This window comes from Phacochoerus africanus, chromosome 10, assembly GCF_016906955.1.
Source record: "Phacochoerus africanus isolate WHEZ1 chromosome 10, ROS_Pafr_v1, whole genome shotgun sequence".
NCBI lineage: Eukaryota > Metazoa > Chordata > Mammalia > Artiodactyla > Suidae > Phacochoerus > Phacochoerus africanus.
In genome coordinates, this window is record NC_062553.1 from 103275873 (window position 1) to 103298151 (window position 22279).

The following is a 22279-nucleotide window of genomic DNA, read 5'->3' on the forward strand; positions in this document are numbered from 1 at the left end:
ATACTTGAGAATTTTTATATAAGTTGTGCATTTTTATTGGACTTATTTTTGGGTCAATTCCTTTAACATTTAGATTTGCTTGAAAAAAGAATATTTCATTGTGATTATGATAATAGGGAATGACATTTTGAAGAGTGATTTCTGATTCTAAAGCTTAATTACTTGTTTCATCATCTAACCAGTTATGCAAGTTCAGTAGGTCCAAGTTAGTTTTTCTTTTCCTTAATCCTTTCTGACAATCATTTAACCTGATTCATAGTTGTATCTTTTTTTTTGGGGGGGGGGAATCTAGCTAAAATAAAGATTATTATCTGGGTCAAACTGTATACATCGATTCTTTAAATCACAATCGGACAAGCATTTCAGAACCACAGGAAACAGAAACTAGTTAATTAGTCTTCATTCTGTTCCCTATCAAATTTAATACAAACAAAATGAGATAAGCGTACAGTGGTCTCTTCTTCCTGATGTCCAAATGGACTGAGCCATCTTGGATCCTGGAGTGGCAGTACTTGCTTGATGATTGAAATGATTACAGAGAGGTCTTGTCCTGATGAAGTCATAATCAAGCTCCTGGGGGACAGAGCTGTGCCTATTCAAAAAAAAAAAAAACCAAAAAACTTTTTAACTGACCCTTTATGTAACCTTCTAGAGATGAACATCAGAGGCCTATGAGGAACTCTGGTCACAACCTCTCCTAAAATAATTCCATTGGGCTTCCAATACTAACATTTTGTCCACTGATTTCCAGAGTTTAGATCATGACTATTGTGAATATTGAAATAATTTACTGCATTACGAATAGTTGTTAAAAGTAGAATGGAAAATAGAGAGTAAGGGTCATTTAATTAAATAATATATGTGTAAGGGTCATTTAATTAAATAATATATGTGTATATGCGTCTGTGCGTATATGTGTTAGATTTTGATATAAAAAGTATTTTTTTGGTCATGATCAAACAGTTTGAGAGACATTGCAGATCAGATTTTGCACAGGTGAAATCCTATTAGACATTAAAGAAAAGGACAAAGTCTCTCCATAAAAAAATTACTGAGTAGGTTCTAAAACCATAGTATATGGCATAGATTTTACATAATAAAAAATCTTTGACAATCTCTAAGGAAGGTGCCAGGTTGTAGACTTAAAGACGATTGTTCAATAATCCCTTGACAGCCACTTTTTCCTTCAGCTTTGCATCAGGTTTCTCTTCTTTAGATGTGCCATAGACAAAGTAGTAGGTGGCTCATTTAAGGTGATTTATTGTCCAGAGTTATCTATTTTTGTGTTCTAGAAGTACATTCACAATGACGAGATGCCCACAGTAAGGGGCATGCAGGAACTGAACCTAACAGAGGGAAATAGCATACACAGATGTTTTCTCTGAAGCTCACTTAGCTCATGGTAAATTGCTCACCCTGTTTAAATTATTTTTCTTAGGTGGATGAAGAGGTGGCTTTATACAGTTTCTAATGTCAGCACCTTATTTTCTGTACTGGACAATAAGCTTTGAAGATAGAGGTTGTACTTTAACTCATAGCACCTGTTGACCACATTGTGCTTTGAAGGTAGCGAGGGTTTTCTGAATGAATAAAAATCCATGAAAAGATTATCCCAAGTAAATAAGTTTTAGTATTCTTAAATAGTAATTGCAATATGAGAAGTGGTTTCTCTAAACCTACAATGACAATATGTATTGCAGCATTTTTGCCTCTACTGTTCACTCTCTTTCTTAACTTTATGAGCATATTAGTGATCTAGCGATAAATTGAAAAATCATTCTTATTCCTTCTACACTGGGTTGATCCTGAGACAACCCAGTGTATCTACAAATTTTCTTTTGTAGATACTGCGCTGTTCTATTTTTCTGAACCCCTTCCTGGCTCTGAGATAGAGAGATGACGTGTAGCTCACTTACTGCCAAATCAGTGATCCCTTTTATTCTCTGACTCTAATAGAGGAACCTCCCTCCCAGCTTGCTTCCACTTCCTCCACTCCCTCAACTCCCAAACATTAACTGAAGAGCTATCAACTAAAGACTGTACCTTGGTGTTTGTCTGAACTGCATCATCGTTTGTTGCTTTGGGGAGCTTTCTTCACCTCAGTTCCTGTGGGCACAGGGCCTTGCCTCCCAGAAGTCTAGCTTTTGATTCTTGGCTTTGCCTGAAAGCTTCAGACTGGGTTTTACCTCCAGAGCTCACCTGTGGGGAATATTGCTTTTGTTCTCTACCCTGCTCTTGACCAGCCGAGCCCAACCCAGCCCAGGGTTTTGAGCTCACCTCACTCGATTTACTTGATCAAGTGTACACACCTGTAACCTTCTGAAAAACCAAAAAGGGAAATGTTGGAGGAGAGGGAGGTGGCATTTCCTTATTTTTTAATTTAATTATTTCGCTTTGTAGGATATCTATCTCATGAAAATAAATCCCTAAAATCATACACGAGTACATGGGTAATCAGGTATGCAGCTTAGGGGTAGAATCCCTAGCACCACCCACCTTCCCTTCTCCTGCACACCACAATTTCAGTCCCCTCTCCACTGGATAGCCCCTGGGCTTTCCCAAGTGTATTAAAAACTGTACACCTTGTTGAACATATTATTTGTTAATTATTGTTACATCTACTACAATATTCAATGGCCAGTGATCCTGATAACTGGACAATATTTTCTAGACTGAGTAAAATTCAGTTTTTTTCCTCAGCATAATTCCTTTCACATACTGTAAGTCATGGTAACAGGTTGGAGTAAAGAAGATTAGAAATGAGAAGGCCAGAGTTGGAGGTGGTTAGGTGGCAGAGCTGGGAAGATGAGGGTAGAAACTGGGGAGGGTGACCATTGGAATGGGAAAGAAAGAATGTGAGGAGAGATTCCAGAGTGCTAGGTCCCGTGGGAAGTTTTCAGGTGCTGTAAGTACAAGTTACCACCTCCTTCATCACCCTAGTAAAATCGGCAGGAACTTCCACGTTCCACATTGATGCTTTTGTGTAAGAAGTTCTTTAGGGTGAAGCTTGGAGAAAAGCACAATGTTTCAGCTGCCCATCTGGGAGAAAAGTATGTGTGTGTGTGTGTGTATTTTTTGCTTTTTAGGGCTACACCCTTGGCATATGGAAGTTCCCAGGCTAGGGGTCCAGTGGGAGCTGCAGCTGCTGGCTTACACCACAATCACAGCATTGTGGGATCCAAGCCTCTCCTGCGACCTACACCACAGCTCATAGTGAAGCCAGGGATTGAACCCACATCCTCATAGATACTAGTTGGATTGTTTCCACTGTGCCACAACGGAAATTCCCGAGAAAAGTATACTTAAATGTAAATAGCTTTAGGATATAGATGCCATTCAAGACATTCTTTGCCTTAACGCTGTAACTTGGAGGGCTCTTCAGATAGGTTCATATAAAGCTACTTATTTTTTATAACCATCACTATTTTGATACTTCAGTGAACATCCTTTTACATAAAACTTTATAACTTTGCCAAGAATATTTATGCAAATGGACCTTAGGTGTGAAATTTATTTTTCTTATTTAAAAAAATTTTTTTTGTCTTTTCTAGGGCCGCACCCATGGCATATTGAGGTTCCCAGGCTAGGGGTCTAATCAGAGCTGTAGCCACCAGCCTACGCCACAGCAACGCCAGATCCTTGCCACATCTGCCACCTGCACCACAGCTCATGGCAGTGCGGATCCTTAACCCACTGAGCTTGGCCAGGGATCGAACCTGCAAACTCATGGTTCCTAGTCAGATTTGTAAACCACTGAGCCACAACAGGAACTCCAGGTGTGGAATTTATAGGTCAAATATAAAGTTTACTTTTAAGTTTTGATTACTCCTGTCCAACTGCTTTCTGAAAAGCTCCATTTTCACTTTGTAGTGATGGAAGTGCTCCTTTATCTGTGCCATCACTAATATCTGATTTTATCAGCCTTTATTTTTTTCAGTCTGAGAATTGAAAGTGATACTTCATTGCATTTTGCCAATGGTGAGTGAAATTCTGTTCTTTTAATGTTTATTGTCCATTTCCATTTCTTCTGAGAAATACTAGTAGGTACTCTTTGTCCTTTTTTCTACTGGCCTATTCGGCTGTTTTCTCATGATTTCTAGGAGTTCTATAGATAATATGAATATTAATCCTTTGCTGTATTTGTTCCCATCTATCAATCAATTTGCATCTTTTTTTTTTTTTTTTGGCTGCACCTCCGGTGTGTGGAAGTTCCAGGGCTAGGGATGAAACCCATGCCACAGCAGCAACCTGAGCTGCTGTAGTGGCAACACTGGATCCTTAATCCACTGTACCACAAGGGAACTTGTGCATCTTTTGGATAAAGAATATTTTACATTTTATGTTTTACAGTGTGACATGGATTCTGAGTACTTACAACTTCTGAGTTTTATGTCTTATTTAGAAAATTTTCTTATTCCAAGATGATGCAAATATTCAGAGCTTTTAAAAGTTGTATTTTGTTTCTTTCTTAGTGTTTTAATCCATCAAATTTTTTTTGTTTGTTTTGTTTTTTTTGCCATTTCTAGGGCCTCACTCGTGGCATGTAGAGGTTCCCATGCTAGGGGTCTAATCAGAGCTGTAGCTGCTGGCCTATGCTAGAGCCACAGCAACTTGGGATCTGAGCCGTGTCTCCGACCTACACCACAGCTCACAGCAATGCCAGATCCTTGACCCACTGAGCAAGGGCAGGGATCGAACCTGCAACCTCATGGTTCCTAGTCGGATTCGTTAACCACTGAGCCACAATGGGTACTCCAAATCCATCAATTTATTTTTAGATATTGGAGTGAAATACTGACTCATGACCGCTGCTATCATATATTGTTGAATCTCTCACACAAATCTATTTTTACACTGTATTCTATTCCATTTAATCTCTGTTCCCTTGTAGTATCATACTACTTTATAATTACACTTCATAATGTGTTTTAATATTTGTTGGGCAAGGACTCCTTTGTAGTTTTTCTTTTTCAAAATACTTTTACATGGTGTTTTGAGAAGATTAATAATGATATTAGGCAGATGTCTTATCACTGCTTCCTTTTTGTCTTCTTGGAAATCAATGTCATATATTAAAAAATAGCTTCTCTTCACAAAACTTCTTCAAATACACCCTTGGTCTTGAGAATGATTGTCCAGAAATGTTTTGTTCTTTCCCCTCTGGGGTAGAAAAAGCAGAAATAAAAACAACCCATTTTCCTTTATTATCATTAAATTAATTCTTCATTACCAGTGTATTTTTATTTCTCATGTATTATTACATGTTATTTAGTACAACATAGATATCCTTCCCTATCCCTTTCTTTTTTATTCTAGTGAAATTCTACCAAGTGTGGTTGATTCGTTTCTCAGCCCAGAAGACCTATTACTAGAAGCTGATTAAGTGAAAGAGGATTGAAAAAAAAACTCAGATAGTTTAACCATAGCCGGATGACTTGGTGATGGTTTGTTACACCTAGAGAAGACAAAAAGCTTTGCAAAGTAGACTGTGACTCAGAGCATAGCTAACGGGAGATTTAGCATAAGGATAAGAAGTATACTTATGTGAACCCTCATTACAGAGGACAGTGAATTTTAAATTATGTCGAAAGTCTTAGTAAATAGATGGCGTAAATTTGTAAGCTAAGTTAAAATAAATGGAAAATTACTATATTTTTGAAAAAGAGACACTCTTCTCTCTTCTATAACAATTTGTATTATACTGAAAAATACCACAAACCTGAACCAAGTGAAAACCAGGAATGTTCAAATCAGAACTATATGTTATAACTAAAATATGCTTAAGTGCAGTATTTTCTGTAAAAAATGGGCTTTAAACCTAATATTCCATAGTGAGTATTTTATACTTAAAATTAGAAACTGATTTTTTTTAAATGATTCTTAACTCTGATCTTTAGACTTTGTTTTCATCTGTATTATGTTGAAAATAAATTAGTTTTTATGAGGGTTTTAATTGGGAATATGTCCTCTGGCGATGTTGACACTTAAATACTTGGGTGGTGGTTTAAACACACACATGTATCCCACACACATTTTATTTTCTGTCTTTTCCAAATATCTGGAATCCTATTCTCATCCTAATTTGTATTATCTCTTAATTTCTAGGAATTCATATTATAAGAAAACTGTTGTTAAAGGATTGCTATTAATTTTTAGAGTAATTTTTTGATGGGAGTGGAATTGGTCCATTGCTCTCTCATTTCTCTCTGGAAGGCACATAATGTTCAATGCAAGATTACCAGTTTATTTAGCCATCTTGCCTTGCAACAAATTATCCCACCAGAGAAACTAGTATAGCTGCTGTGATTTGTTATGTATGAGTTATGAAAATTAGGATGCCTACCTTTATGCAGAAAATTCTAGTTTACAGTTACAGTGATACATCTGAAAACTGTATCTTCGTGTGTGAAACAACACGTGACTGTTATCTGGACCGTTATGAAGGGGGACAATTGCTGTTTCCAGATAATCAAAGAGCTTCGTTTGGAAGAGAGAATAAACTTGTTTTGTATGGCTCTAGACTAGCTATAGTAAATAGTGGCCGTGCAGAGGCAGAACTCTTAAGTTAATGGTCACATCAGCTAGCCCAAAGATAATGTGGTCAAAGCAGTGTTTGCTAGGGGCATCCTTGATTAGAAATATGAGATACTGTCTCAGCAGTGTTGTAGAAGGGAAAGCTCCCTGAGTGGGAATCTAAATTGCTGCCTTCCAGGGGCAACAGCCTATGACTGTTTCTTCTTTTAGCAAATTCCCTTTCCCCTATTCAGGGTATATAGTTGGCCCTTTGTGTTTGCAGGTTTCATGTCCATGGATTCTACCATGAATGGAAATTTTTTGGAAAAAAAATTCCAGGAAGTTTCAAACAGCACAACTTGAATTTGCTGTGTGCTGGCAACTCTTTATATTATAAGTAATCTAGAGATTATTTAAAGTATACAGGAGGATATGCATAGATTGTATGCAAATGCTCTGCCATTTTCCATAACAGACTTGAAATCCTCAGGTTTGGGTATCCTCTGAGGTCCTGGCACCCATCCCCCATGAATTCAGATGCAGAATATACTTATAGCTGTGGGGACTTCACCAGTTGGCTTCTCAGGATTATGGCTTTGTACCAATGAGTTGTGGCTTTCAAAGAATGGAAAGGTTGAGGCTGGCCACCCAAGACTCTAGTTCTATAGGAACAAAACCTAAATTTTATAATCTTAACTCCTCTGTGTGGAATGAGCTATGTTTTTCTATACTAGCTTAAAGAAACAGTGTTCTTCCCTATTTCTCCAGTTTCTTTTCATTGTGTGTGTGTGTGTATTCGTGTGAAGAGGAGGCCTTTTAAGGAAGCCAGTTATAAGTCTGACAGTAGAAATTTAATCCACAGACCTTGTAAACAGTCAGATGACACATTTTTATGCAGTCTTAGGTTTATTAAGTGACCCAGTGGGACAGTAATATACTTAATGACATGCAGGCTTTAATAATGAAAAAATTTTAGAGAATAATTGTAGCAGGTATATCTCGAATATTTTTTCAAAATTTATTTTATTTCTACTTACTTCTCCCAAATTTGTCATAGTTTTCTTGCTTTCAAATGACTGAAAGAGGAAATACCATTTTCAGTAATACTGTGAAGTATGTAGCAGTATATATTACTGACAGTTGCAGTTGTCATTTTTAATTGTGACTGGCCCTGATGAAAATGCCGATCTGCTCTCATGAAATTAAAATTTGGTTTGGTGGCTAGAAATGTGATTATTTGACAACTATTGTATAAAAATTAGGCTATAAACCTTCTGAAGCATTTTTGGAGATTTTATTAGGTGTTATAAATAGTGCAATGTATTTTTAAATGCATTTTCTACATCTGCAGCAATAATTAGACATGGTGCATAAAAAGAGTGTATTTCACAGTATTAGATCATGGACTGGTTCATTTATTACATCAGCAGATAGTGGTGTCATCAGTGACTTGGCATTTAGAAGGAGGATATTCTGTAGCTCAAGGATAATGTGATTAGCAAGTCGGTGGAAGTTTGGCAACCTGTAGAGATGAAAAATTGAAGAACAACATACCTTTTAAGAAACTTAATTTTACTTGGTACTTGGAGGCAGAAGTTCTCTGTCCACAACTTGCAGTATTTCACTGCTGCCTTACTTAAATGAGATTGAATGCTGAGACTGTCTTAAGTCATGCCATTACAACTCATTGGTGGTGTTGCAGTCTTTTTGACATAGTATTTATTCCCTTGGCTGTGCACTACCAGCTTATTACTTGAAATATGCTATTGACTTCAGGCCATTATCTAGCTCTTGTGATTTTGGTTTGGTTAACGTAGGTCTCAAGTTCTTTCATAATCAAGCAACTTCATATTTATTTTTTGCCCTAGATTTGGAAAAAGAGAAAAGAATGAGTTAGGGTGAAATACCGTATTTTTGGAAGATTGAAGCAACGCTCTGTGTCAATATAGACACTCTAAAAATGAAAAAGTTTCTTTCTCTTTATGGTAATATCACCTACTCATTGTAGAAAATTGAAACATCAAAGAAAGGTTAAAGAAAAAAGCAAAAACCCTGTCAAATACCACTGTTCCCTTTACTAGGAAAACCTTCCTTAGTGTTTTGGAATGTCTTCCTGGACTCCATCCTGTTACTATGTGTATGGCATAAATTATATTCTATATATAATGCTTGGCATTCTGCTTTTGATACTCAAAATATGTTATGGAAGATTTTCTATATCAGAGAAAATAAATATATGATAATCATGATAATTTTAGTTCACTAGCTTTATATCTGTCAGCGTTTAGTTTTCTTTTTTTAAAAAAATTTGTCAGATGTGTTTTTATAAAAGGAATTGGTTAGTCAAAGGGTATACACAGCTATCATTTTGGTAAATAGAGCCATGCTGCCTCTCAGAAAATTTACATTCCCAGTTACCAGATGTGAGATTGCTTGTTCTTACCCATTAGTCAATGCTGAATGATACCCATTTTCTTCACTTTTGCCAATCCCATAGACAACAGATAATATTTTATTTAAAATTTGGAGTTCCCATTGTGGCACAGCAGAAACGAATCCAACTAGGAACCATGAAGTTGTAGGTCTGATCCCTGGCCTCGCTCAGTGGATTAAGGATCCAGCATTGCCGTGAGCTGTGGTGTAGGTTGCAGACGTGGCTCAGATCTGGCGTGGCTGTGGCGTAGGCCTGCGGCAACTCCAATTAAACCCCTAGCCTGTGAACCTCCATATGCCGTGGGTGTGGCCCTAAAAGGACAAAAGCCAAAAATAAATAAATAAATAAATAAAATTTTTCATTCTGTAATTGCATTCATGTCTTCAAATATTAATACTATTAATACTAAGTATAATCTGACATCTCCAGTTTAAACCCTGTAATCCAGACTTGAAATATTCAACTGCCTGTTGACCTCTCTTTATTAGTCACCTGAAGTTGTCCAAAGTTGAACCCCTTATCTTTTACCCAAACTTGTCTCCTGCTTGCTCTTTCATAAACTTGTTAATGGTGCTCCATCCTACCATTGCTCAGGTCATGGTTTTGGAGACATGTTTGCTTCTTTCTTTCTGTCTTATGCTTCATATCCACATCTCTCCGCAAAACGTGTTCACTTTCCTAATACATCCAGAAGCTCTTCACATTGTGGCTGCCACCCTGTATAGGTCTTAGTTATCTCTTGCTTGGTTTACTGCTGTTGCTTCTCTGGTTTCTCTGCTTTCCTTTGCCCCTCTACATCCTGTGGTCCCTAACTGCCACCTTAGATCCTATTAAATGCCTGTTCATCTGCTCAGAAACTACTTGAGAGATTTTTTCTCTCTCTCAACAAAATACAGTTCCTGTGATGGCCAAACAGGCTCTGTGTGATTTGCTTCTTCCCTGTACTTCTCTCATTGCTCTGACCTCATCACCCCATTTCTCTGCATTTTCTGTTCAGTTCCAATCATACTGGCCTCCATGCTTTCCCTGACTGGATCACCCAGAGAGAGGCCTGCCCCTGCTCCCTCACATCCGTCAGGTCTCTCAAATGTCACCTTCTCAGCCAGGATTTCCTTGATCACCTGTATAAAACTGCTATCCCATTCCCTGAAACATTTACTGTCCTCTTTGCCTGCTTTATTTTTATTTTTATTTCTGTAACATGTGTCTCATATTTTTTGTTCATTGCTCTTCTCTTTCTGCTACTATAAGAGTGCCATAATAGCAGGGACTTTGCCTTTTTTTTGTTTGTTTTTTTTTTTCCCCACTGCTGTATCCCCAGAATGTAATATAGGCCTGGCATATAATGGCATGAATTGCATATCATGGGCTTGGCACAAAATATATAATGAATGAAATTTTAAGAGCAATATTTGCCTTGGGGGGAGTTTTTATTTTTATTTACTTATTTTTGCCCACGCCCGCACAGCATGTGGAAGTTCCTGGGCTGGGGATCCAACCCACACTACAGCAGTAACTAGAGCCACCTCAGTGGCAGTACTGGATCCTTAACCCACTGAGCTCCTATGTTTCAAATGTAATTTTCTCTCATCTGAATAGCCATCCTTAGAAAACCTTTCCCTACTCAAAAGTTAAATAGTCACTCATATTTTCTTCGAGTATATTTAGTGTCTTAACTCTTGACGTTTTAAAAAACATCTGAGTTGAAATGAAGTTTATTTTAAGTGGTGAGGTATAGGCACAAATTTTTTTCCCTGAATGTCTGTGTAGTTGCCTCTCAACCTTTTACTAAATAATCCACTGTTCTACCAATTTGGAATGCCATATTTCCCAGTACTAAATATTCACATACTTTATGTATGAAATAAACCTATTCTTTGTTCTATTTTATTGATATATTTATTCCCAACAATCATTTTTATTTCTCTAGCTAAATAGCGCATTTGAATATCTGTGGTTTATCCTGAGTTTTAAATGTTTATTTCTCCCATCCTTTATATATTTTTTGGTTGAAAACAGGCATGGTAAGCCCTTTCTCAGTAACTTTGTTAATAGATAATATTTGTATTTTTGGGGGAGTTCCCATCATGGTGCAACGGAAACGAATCTAACTAGGAACCATGAGGTTGCTGGTTCCATCCCTGGCCTCACTCAGTGGAATAAGGATCTGGCATTGCCATGAGTTGTGGTGTAGGTCACAGATGTGGCTTGAATCCCGTGTTGCTGTGGCTTGGTGTAGGCCGGCAACTGTAGCTCAGATTTAACACCTAGACTGGGAACCTCCATATGCCACGGGTGTAGCCCTAAAAAGCAAAAAAAAAAAAAAAAATTGTATTTTTAACATTACAGTGTTAGACTAAGTATGTAAATCTGTGTGCTATGAATAAAGTGATTTTTCTTTAAATTACCCTCTTTATTTTTTTGTCTTTTTAGGGCCTCATTCATGACATATGGAGGTTTCCAGGCTAGAGATCGAATCAGAACTGTAGCAGCCAGCCTACACCACAGCCACAGCAACGCAGGATCTGAGCTGCATCTGTGATCAACACTGCAGCACACAGCAAGTTGGATCCTTAACCCACTGAGCAAGACCAGGGATTGAACCTGCATCCTTATGGATAATAGATTCATTTCTACTGAGCCACGAAGGGAACTCCTATCCTCTTTGTTTTTATACCACAAGTATCATAATAACTCGTCAGTTATATGACTTGCTTTATTAGAATAAGAAAACATAGTTCAATTTTTGATATCTTAGCGTTTATAAACATTGTTGTCTTACCATCCATGGTAGAATAGAATTTTATTTACTGATTTGTGCTAGATGGGTTAATACTGATATATAATGGAAAACAGGTGAGATAAGTAAGCTGTTTTTATTGTTTTGTTTTTGAGTTTTAGATCTAGCAGGTGGTTTTCTGTTGTTCTTATTTATACATATGTTTTTTTCGTGGTATTAATAATACGCTACATCAGAAAATTACTGAAACTCTTTGAGCTTTAATTCTATCATCTAAAAAATGAGGGCAATAAATAAAACAGTATTTTATTTATCAAATTACTGAATTAAATGAAGTAATTCATTTAAAATGTTGGACGCAAAATAAATATTTAATGAATGTTACCTGGTGTTAATAGAACATGAGTAAATGTTCTAGTTTAATTTGGGGAAAAGAAGCATTTAGGACTAAAAATTATTTTAAGTTATTTAGTGAAATTGAGGGAAAAGTGTGGAAACAGGTGGCGTTATACCAGTTTCCTTTGTCTGTATTGAAATTTTTGTACCTACATAGTTAATATCTGTCCGGTGATAAAGGAGATTTGGTCTTTAGAGAAATTACATTACGTATTATTTCTCTCTGCAAATCCTGAGAAATCTCAGTGTGTTTTCAGATTAGCATTTGAGATTATAGGAACAATTTCCATTACTGTTTATCAAATATATAATTAATGTGAGAAGTTAAAAATGCAGTTGTTTTTCTTCCATGAACACAGCATATTTGTGTTTCCAATTTTCTGGGGGAGAATGTCACCAGAAGAAACAGGATATTATCTGCCTTCCGTTCTTTCCGGGTTGGTCCGATCATGAATCCCGGCTCCAATTATTGTGAAGACTAGTTGATTCTAGATCCTCCTGATTGACCATTTCTTTCATCTGCAGACACACTCTGAAGAGAGGCCATTCCAGTGTGAGGAATGTAAAGCTTTGTTCCGGACCCCATTTTCTTTGCAAAGGCACCTACTTATACATAACAGTAAGTCACAATCCAGGCAAGGTGAAGACCAAAGGAATCATCTCTTGCTTTATTCTTACTTATAAATAAGAATAAAGTATGTGTTAAGAATGTAGACTTTGCAGAAGCAGACCTATAAGTAGCTATGTAATCTACTTTTAAACTTATAAAGGACTGATAAATGCCTTTCACCTTCTCTGCCTTTATCCTTGCTTTATTTTCCTACAGTAAGATTTTTTTCAATGGCTGCACCCATGGCATATGAAAGGTTCGGAGCCAGGCATCAAATTCAAGCCACAGTTGCATCCTCTGCCACCGCTGCAGCAACCTTGGATCCTCAACCCACTGTGCCACAGCGGGAACTTCCCCACACTAAGACTAAGCATTTTATGAGACATTTCATTTTATATCGTTTATATCACATCCCCACTATTTAAGCTTGTTTATAAAAACATATTCAGTGAAGTGTCTTTGAAATTTGTTCTGAAACAGATGTTTTTGTTACCTTTTAAATGTAATGATTAAGGAAACATGTCTGACTCTTTAAAACATGCAGATATCTGACAAGATTTTATTAGCTCACAGGCTTTTAAAATTGGAAAGGGTTAGAGTAAACATCTAATTTTACCTTTTCACTTGGGAGAATTGAGAAAATCGAAACTCAGAAAAGCATAGTGATATACCCAAGGTTGCACAGCACTGAGGGTATCATCTGAGCCTCTGATAGGTGCTTTTCCTGCCTACTACACTGCCTCTGATTTCTTACTTCTTTTGGCAGGGACCTTTTTATTGGTGGGGGGATTAAATTATTCACATACATACTGGTAAAGTCTGTCTAGCAGTTCTACTCAGAGCTGCTCTTAGAATACCACAATTTATAGCCGTATCACTGAAGGTTGTCGCTTTATTTCGGAGAAGAGAAATGTTACTGCTAAGTGCAGTTTTAAAGCGGATTCATATTCAGTTGTTCAAATAACCAGAGATTCACTACATTACTATATCTAGAATTAAAATGGTATAATATAAGTAATATTTATGTCTTGCTTTATTTGAGTTGTTTAATCAGTAGACTGTCCTCTAACCTGAAGTTTCTACTGTTGATTAAATTTTTAGTATTTATGAGGAAAGCAAAGCAATTAATCTTGGCATTTGATTTTACAGATAAGAGTATCTTGGAAGAAATTTTCTCTGATCAAGTCAAAGTATCTCATGCAAAATAATAAAGGACGCTTAAGTTTTTATATTTATTAAATGATATGGACTGTGATGAAATGCATCTTTTCCCATAGAAAAGATAGTCCTGTGATCTCATGCCATTCTGTATTCACCTTAAAGCTCTGGAGAAGTTGTTATCACCACTTGCCGTTTTCCTTCTAAGGAACAGCTATGTGTGTAAGAAGTAATATATGTAACGGCAGGAATTTCCATCCCATTTCACTGTCATTTGATTAAGCAGAATAGCTGTTACGGGATGGAAGGAGGGATTTAGGCAAGGGAACCTCATTTATACCATTAAAACTTACATGGCTAAACTTAGTTTGATGCTAAGGAAATTTTTTTTGGATAGGTGAAATCTTATTTTTAGTAAGAGCAAGGAGTTTTTAATAGAACGAATCAAATACTTTTGATTTCAGCTTTTTGGTTCTCATCAACTTGAGACATAGGATTGGAGTGACTGAGAGTGGACTGTGCTGGTGCTTTCTGTGTTTAATGTAAGGCTGATCAGCATATCAGTCAGAGGCTTTGTGAAGCTCCATCAAGACATTTAGCTAGGAAAATCGTCTTGGTGGTGGAGTAAGTAAATGCATTATTTAAGGTAAACATCAGTTAAGGCTAGTGAGCTAGAAGGATGAGAAAACCAAAAATGGCTGAAGTGGGATGAAAGACTAGATCTTTTCTTAAATGGGTTTTAATTTTCTTTTTCTTTTTTCCTTTCTTTTTTAGGGCACACCTGCGGCATATGGAAGTTTCTGGTCTAGGAGTTGAATCGGAGATGAAGCTGCCAGCGTGGGTCACAGCCATAGCCAACACCAGATCCGAGCCGCATCTGTTACCTACATTGCAATTTGAGTCAGTGCTGGATCCTTAACTCACTGAGTGAGGCCATGGATCAAACCTGCATCCTCATAGACACTATTTTGGGTTCTTAACCGTCTGAGCTACAATGGGAACTCTTTAATTTTCATATTGTATAACTTCAAAACATAATGTTTGTTTTAGAAACTTACATCAGCACTATGGCTCAAAATATGAAGAATAAGTTGTCATAATTATTTTGGAAATTATTTTTATTTCCTAATGTACTGAGAACCAAAATTAGTTACTAGCTAGCTGCTTGTTTTTAAGATAAGGAAAAATCCTGATAAATTTAAGGTAAAGAAATCTGATAAAATCAGAGAAAATCTCATATCAGAATTTTAAACTTCTGATAAATCTGGAATTAAAAGAAGAAAGGTATGGACTCTGTAGCTTGATGAGATTTTGTATAGAATCAGTATGAAAATAGTTTGATAGGCACAATCTTAGAGTATTTTTTTTCCCAGTACTTGAATAGATTTGGTATTATTAACATTTACAATCTTATGTCAATTGTCCTTTTCCTGTCACTGTTTATATATTTTATACAAATAAAATTTTAAGTCTAGAAAGATATATAAAGACAAACCAGGTGACACCAATAACACTCTGCAACAAAAATGGCTAAGGCAGCATGTGACCACAGCTCTCATGATCTACATAGTTCTTGCATGGTTTAGTGTGACTTTGTTTCAAGTATCAAATTTCAACAACTCAATTTCCTTGGAAAATTTTAAGTGAGTTTAAAGAGCCATACTTCTGTTTGAAAAGACAAAAGAAGGATAATTTGCCTTTTCTCCCCCCCCCAGCTCTTGTCCTTTCTTCCTTAAATTTGGTATAAAGATATAATAGGATCTTCACATTTGTGAATTTGTGCTAGTTAAATGGAGGGAAGTTAGAAGAGCTTGGTTGAAATTGGGGTGATATCTTATTTAGATGGACGAAGTTATCTGCTTATTTTGTCTCCTAGTGAATACAATATGGGAATCTGTTATTATCATTGTTTTCTGAAAAGGGAAAATATGTGCAAATACTAGTCTGTCTTTATATACTACATGTGTTTTATAACTTCCTGAGAAATATCATTGTCTTCTAATTGTGCACATTGATCACTTAAATGTATTTAAAATAGACCACTAAACTTTAGACATAGCAAGTTTAAAAAGTACCATATACTCCCTAAATATAGCTTCTAGAGTTGCTTTCCTGTAAGCATAGGCTATTTAACAAGATGATAAAACCCTCCCAGGTACCCAGGGCCTTAAGGGTAGAAAAGGGTAGCCATTCTGGCTCCCGCATCCCAATCTAGCTGCCTTTCTGAGAGGTAACTCCCCAAAATGTCTGAAAACTTGGGAGTTGAACCCATTTCCCGTCCATTTCATTGCCGACTAAGGACTGCTTTCGGGGACCTCCAGGTTAAGGTCGTGAGAATATGCTGAGGAAGGAAAGGATATTACAGTCCACTCCTCTACTGGGCTCAGGGGCTGCTCTGAAGGCCAGAGGGAGAGTGGTGGGTTGAGGGGAGTTTAGGAAGGTCCCCAGGGGCAGCTCACACTGCTGAAGAGAAGCCTTTTGTCACAATTACCTGCTTACCTCAAACCCCTGCCCTAGAAATAAGTACTTTTTTTCTTAATAAGTCACAAATTTTACTATATTTTACTTCATTTTTCTTTTTTAGGGCCACGCCTGCAGCATATGGAAGTTCCCAAACTAGGGGTTGAACCACAGCCACAAGAACTCCAGATCTGAACCGCGTCTGTGACCTACCCTGCAGCTTGCAGCAACACCAGATCCTTACCCCACTGAGCGAGGCCAGGGATCAATCTAACCAGCATCCTCATGGATACTAGTTGGGTTCTTAACCCACTGAACCACAACAAGAGCTCCAAAATAAATACTTTTTTCTTTTTTAAAGTTCATGGTACCTTTAGAAAATTAGCTAATTCAGTCCCCACATTTTCCAGTTAAAAGACACTGAGCATCTAAAAAGGTCAAAGGGTCTCCCTGCCCCCATCAAACAGGGAATTAACAAATATGGAATTGCATATTTGTTGGAAAAATGGCCTTTTATGATCACGATAAATTGTTAGAGCTGTAAAGCTAACATTTGGGAGAAAGCAACACTAAATTGGGTACACATGATGGGGAGTTACTAGCACCCTGCTGTTGCATCTGTTTCTCTTATTCAACTTTTTCATTTCTAAGGTGAGAGGACTTTCAAGTGTCATCACTGTGATGCTACCTTTAAGAGGAAGGATACATTAAACGTTCATGTCCAAGTGGTCCATGAAAGACACAAGAAGTACAGATGTGAGCTATGTAATAAGGCATTTGTTACACCTTCAGTGCTTAGAAGTCATAAGAAAGTAAGTAGAAGCCTTCTGTGAGTTTGAATGGATTACATATTTAAGCAGTATAGGCGTGTATGTTAATTATCATGTGGTAATTAATTTTATATGAGTTTATCAACATATTTACTCAAAATGACAAAGGAATATACAGTTGATACTAGCTTTTCAGCAAATGTCTGTTTTCTTCATTTTATCAGAGGAGATATATTTCTTGTATGAAAGCAAACCTAGATTTAAGTATAGAGTCTACATGGTCCTAGCCCATGCTGATAGATGGGTCATACGAAGTACTCGATGAATGGGAGCTTATCGATTTGTATACATTTTTGGATTAACAGAGGTTTCTTTTTAAAATATATTGAGAAGAGCTTTAATAGTTTCTTTTCAAAGCTGGTTCAGATATTTATTGATAAGTTATTACACCGAGCTCTCCTGGGATTGGAAGAGTCCTTCATCTTAGATTCTAGGATTTAAGGAAGTTTCTGGTACAGAATAGAGACTTGGTAAATATTAGCTCAACTCCAATAAAAGGATGTTCTTACTGCTAGTTACTTGGAAATTGTCTTATTTTATATTAATTGCCTCAAGCAAATCAACAGGTTATTTGTTGACTGGATTTTAGGTACATTTTTTAAAATACCGAATTTCGTATTACCGTAAATGCAGTTAAAGGTTTCAATGTTGACTTTAGAAATGGCATGAAGTGTGGTAGTTTTCTGCTGCTCAGTGTTCCCTGCTGAGTGACTGTGAAGTGACTTCTGTGCCATTATGGCTCTTACTGGTGCCTATCCTTAATACAGCTGTTTCAAAAGGACTGAATTGTATCTTTCTTTTCCTATTTCTTCAATGCTCGTAATAATGATAGTCTTCTCAAATCTCTGAATACGTAAGCTTTATTTGGATTACTTTTTTGTGTGAATTTAATAAACTATTGTGTTTTAATAAATGAGGGAAAATTATAGTGAGTTTTCAAGAAAGATACTGTTTGCAATAACATTGTTGTAAAGTATATTTTACAGTGCATTGTTCATTTTTGTCTGTATATTTATCCAGTATTGTCATAGTGATGTTTACATGCTTTCTTAACTGTATATAAGGTATTTCAGTGTTACATTGTCAGTATCTTTTGATACCAGCCAATCCAATTTTGTACCTAATAATAATATTTTTGATTTAAGCCAAAAGGAACATTTTAATTCTTTTTATTAATATTGCCTCAGGGTCCCGCAGTTTGAAATTTATACCACTTAAGAATAAGTAGCCGAAATCAAGTAAGCAAACAATAAAATACTTATGTAGCAGCAAAAGAAATCCGTTGGATTTTAAAAGATTTTACAAATAAATTGGTAGTTGCCTGTTTGGAATAATCCAATGTTTTAATAATACATGTATACAATTTCTAAACACTCTTACATTAGTCAGGAAAGAATTGCCAAAATATGCCACTTCTGTCAACAAATGAGAAGAACACAGGTCTGTTAAATGTTGAAATGTATCATTTCCTTTAAATTGAACCATAATGTTGACCATGGGAGTAGCAGTTCTTACTGAGGTGTAAAGAATGTGTAACTTTTGTATAAGAACTTGTAGTGGAAATGGAAAGTTAAGTGCCTGCCTAATTCAGAATCAAGATGTCTGTTATAGACAGTGCATTGGCTAGTGTGGCTGTTGATTAGACTGTATTCCTCAAATTTGAGTGTAGTATAAGTCTTTTCAAGGGAAAAAAATCTAAAGGACACTAATGACTAGGATATTTCATTTATAATTCTTAAAAATTACAAATATGATAGTATATATACAAATACAGATTATAATTCAAATGTAAAAAATTACAAATTAAATATCAACCATAAGGTTATGAAACCATTTATATTAAAAGTAACAGTTAATTTAATATGGAAGATGAGAATGTTTTGCAAAGTTTGTGGTTCCTTGAGGTTGTCAGGTGATGACATAATTGCCCCACCTCCTTTTTCTCTATACCTGCCAGCCTGTCTTTACCCTCTGGGAACACATCATTTAAAAAAACAACAACAACAACAAAAAACCTTTCCTGGGAGTTCCTGCTATGGCTCAGAGGGTTAAGAACCCAACTAGTATCCATGAGGATGTGGGTTCGATCCCTGGCCTTGCTCTGTGCCTTAAGGATCTGGCGCTGCTGCAAGTGGATATGGCATTGCTGTGGCTGTGGCATAGGTTGGCAGCTGCAGCTTCAATTTGACCCCTAGCCTGGGAACTTCCATATGCTGCAGGTACTGCCAGTAAAAAAAACCCAAAAAACAAAGTAAAACCAAACAACAACCTTTCTTGTTCTTTTTACACTGGCTCCTGGCAATTCAAATAATAGTACTTGCCAGTAATTTACATTGAAACAAATGCAAACATAGGTCCTGGAAGTTCTGTTTTGTGATGGTGGTGGTAACCCAGATGATCCACTATATATGCTTTTATTAATATTTAGGTTACCATTGAAATAAAAAATAATTCTAAAAGCAATTTGAGAGAGAATGTGCAGAGATCTGAAGTAATTGCCTCCTACTCTCCCCCTTTTTCCCTTCTCCTAAGTTTGAAAAATGAGATTTGAAAAGTAACTCTGACCCCCCCCCCCCCCCCCCCCGTTTATTGGAACGACCTGTTTTGATGTTGGTAACATGGTTACCTGATGAGATTGTGAGCCAAGTTTAAAACACTCCATCTGCCTCCTCTTTTGGGAGAGGTCACACTTTTTTTCTTTGAACTCTAACATTTTATTGAAACTGGCTTTTGGTGATACTGGTTCACCTTTCCTTGTGTGGTTATTTTATCCCAGATTAAATGTATGTTGAGGGCAGCAGTGATCTTTCACATTGACTGTTCAGTTAACACCTGCTGATTTTAAAGATGAAATCAGATTTGTAGTCCATTTTGCTTTGCATTAACTTCAGTCCAGTCTGACAAACATAATGCAGGTAACAGATTACTTTACTGAGGTCAGTTCTGTCCTCAAGTGTTAAATGTACACAAAGAATGTGAAAAAATGCTCCTAAGGAAGTATTTTTTGGCAGCAGTCAAGGGCAGCTGTAGCCCCATTTTGATTATGTGGTTTTGCTAGCATATACTGGTTTTATATAACTTAATCATTTTTAGATGGGGGCTCCATAAAGCCTTAAAAAGTAAACTGCAGCATTATTTTCAAATTAGCACTAATGTGTGATTCTAAGAGGGTTTTTTTTTTTTTTTTTGAACCAATGGGAATACCTGTGATAAATTGTTTAAAATCTCATTGTGATATTAAATCATTAAAAAAAACCATAATCCCGAGGGGGGAAAAAAAGGATTTACTTTTGTTAGAGGCACAGTAATCATTTTTACCTAATTCTTTATATTTATCCTCAACTCTTTTTATTCCTTTCCATTTAGACACATACAGGAGAAAAGGAGAAAATCTGTCCATATTGTGGCCAGAAATTTGCCAGCAGTGGTACACTGAGGGTTCATATCCGTAGCCACACAGGTATGTAGATTGTAATTGGTGACAAAAACAGCATAGAGAAATCACATTCTGTGAGGATAAGGAATTTGTAACTTAACAAAATTGACTCTCAGCTTTAGAATTAATCTTGCCTGTTTTCTCTCTTTTAAAGTTTTATAGAATCTACTTCCTTACTCTAGAAAAATTTTGAATAAGTATACTCCCCCAAACTAAGTTAAATATATAAAGTGGGAACTGATTAATGTTTGGTTGTGGTATAACTGTGATTTACTTTATATATTATTCTAACAGTTTTATAGAAGGCTAAGGGCCTCCTCTTAAAAATCTCTCCAGTAGCTCATGTCAAATGTGGCCTTTTAAAATTGAAAAAGTCCTTGGAATGTGGCTTGAATGCTACAGGATTTGACTGATTCAAGAGTGATGTGACCATAGTATCTATTATGATATGAATTGCTTCCTGAAAGGGTTTTCTTCACTTCTTATGACTTCTTGTGTAATTTTTCCCATGAAAGAGGGCTGTGCCCTACTGAAGGGTGAATGAACAACTCAATATTCTTGAAAGAGCTTTGTTTGGATTTTATCTTATATAGAGAAGTACTTAAAAAACTTGAAAGAATACTCCTACTTTTGGTAGCCGGATTATTGGGTGTGAATCTTAAGTGATTCTCAGTAGCTAGACTGTGTTTGGTAAACTGTGTGTCTGGATTACACTGCTGAAGCTTTTTATTCAAGAGCCATAGTATTGACTTTCTTTACTGTTGTGTCACCAGTGTTTAGTGTAGTATCTAGCACAATAACTGTGTTATGAATGAAGAAATGTTAGTTTAAGCAAGCAAAGAATTAATACTGTGATTATTATACATAGATGGAGAAAAAGGACAGCCATGCAGTATAATTTCCTATTTTGGAAATTTTCTGGTTATAGCTGAAAGACGTTGATCAACTTAGAATTTGTCATCCTAGAATAGCCTCTTAAGTACTTACAAAGGAAACATGATAACCAAGAGCAGGTCAAGCATTATACCTGATGCCTGTGGAGTAATGGGTTCCCTAAAGAAGGAAAACAAGTCTTGCTTAGAAGTACCCAGAGCAAGTGAGGTTTTCAGGGCAAAGTCCGGTATGTGTAGCAGAAGCGGAACACAACAGAAGTGAGAAGCAGAAGGAAAAGGCAGCAGAAAACCATGTTGAGGACAGGTGGACTTAAAATAGTGCCAGACGCTGTTAGCACTGCGTCCTGATTGTACAGAAGAGGCAAGTAAATGATGAAGAAAGAGGAGAAAGCCCTCAAGTCTGGGGGCTCTCTCCTCTCTCTTCATCATCTCTCAACCTAGCAGTGTGGTCTTTTATGTCATTGGGCACCGCTCGTCCTCATTGTACCAAAGGCCGTGTGGGATTGTGGTGAGAGTGAAATCAGCAGCCTTCCATTCTGGAGTGTAATTTTTAGAAGACATCTTTGTATGGCCCTGAAAATATAACTTAAAATTTGTTCAGCAGATTTTGTCTGTGTGTGTGTGCTTGTGCATATAATTTGTGTATGGAAGGAGGACAAGTAGGAAATGGGGAAAATATATTATTTCTGTACCATAGTAATAAACTTATGGTAATGTCCTGAAACATCATGTAATTGAATTATAATTGGCATAGTATGTTTTTAAAAGGCAGTGATTACTGTTCAGAGTACATTGAAACGTATTTCAGC

General features: G+C 36.6%; 1 protein-coding gene across 4 annotated transcripts in view; it reads left to right on the forward strand.

Moving 5' to 3' along the window:
- PRDM5 (PR/SET domain 5) overlaps nucleotides 1–22279 on the forward strand; it is a 190754-nt gene that overhangs the window by 112794 nt on the left and 55681 nt on the right. For all 4 annotated transcript variants that reach the window (XM_047799170.1, XM_047799168.1, XM_047799167.1 and 1 more), the window contains 3 exons: nucleotides 12609–12702; nucleotides 16963–17123; nucleotides 20508–20601. In XM_047799170.1, coding sequence (XP_047655126.1) covers nucleotides 12609–12702; nucleotides 16963–17123; nucleotides 20508–20601 — 349 coding nt within the window. The remainder of the gene's footprint in view (nucleotides 1–12608; nucleotides 12703–16962; nucleotides 17124–20507; nucleotides 20602–22279) is intronic.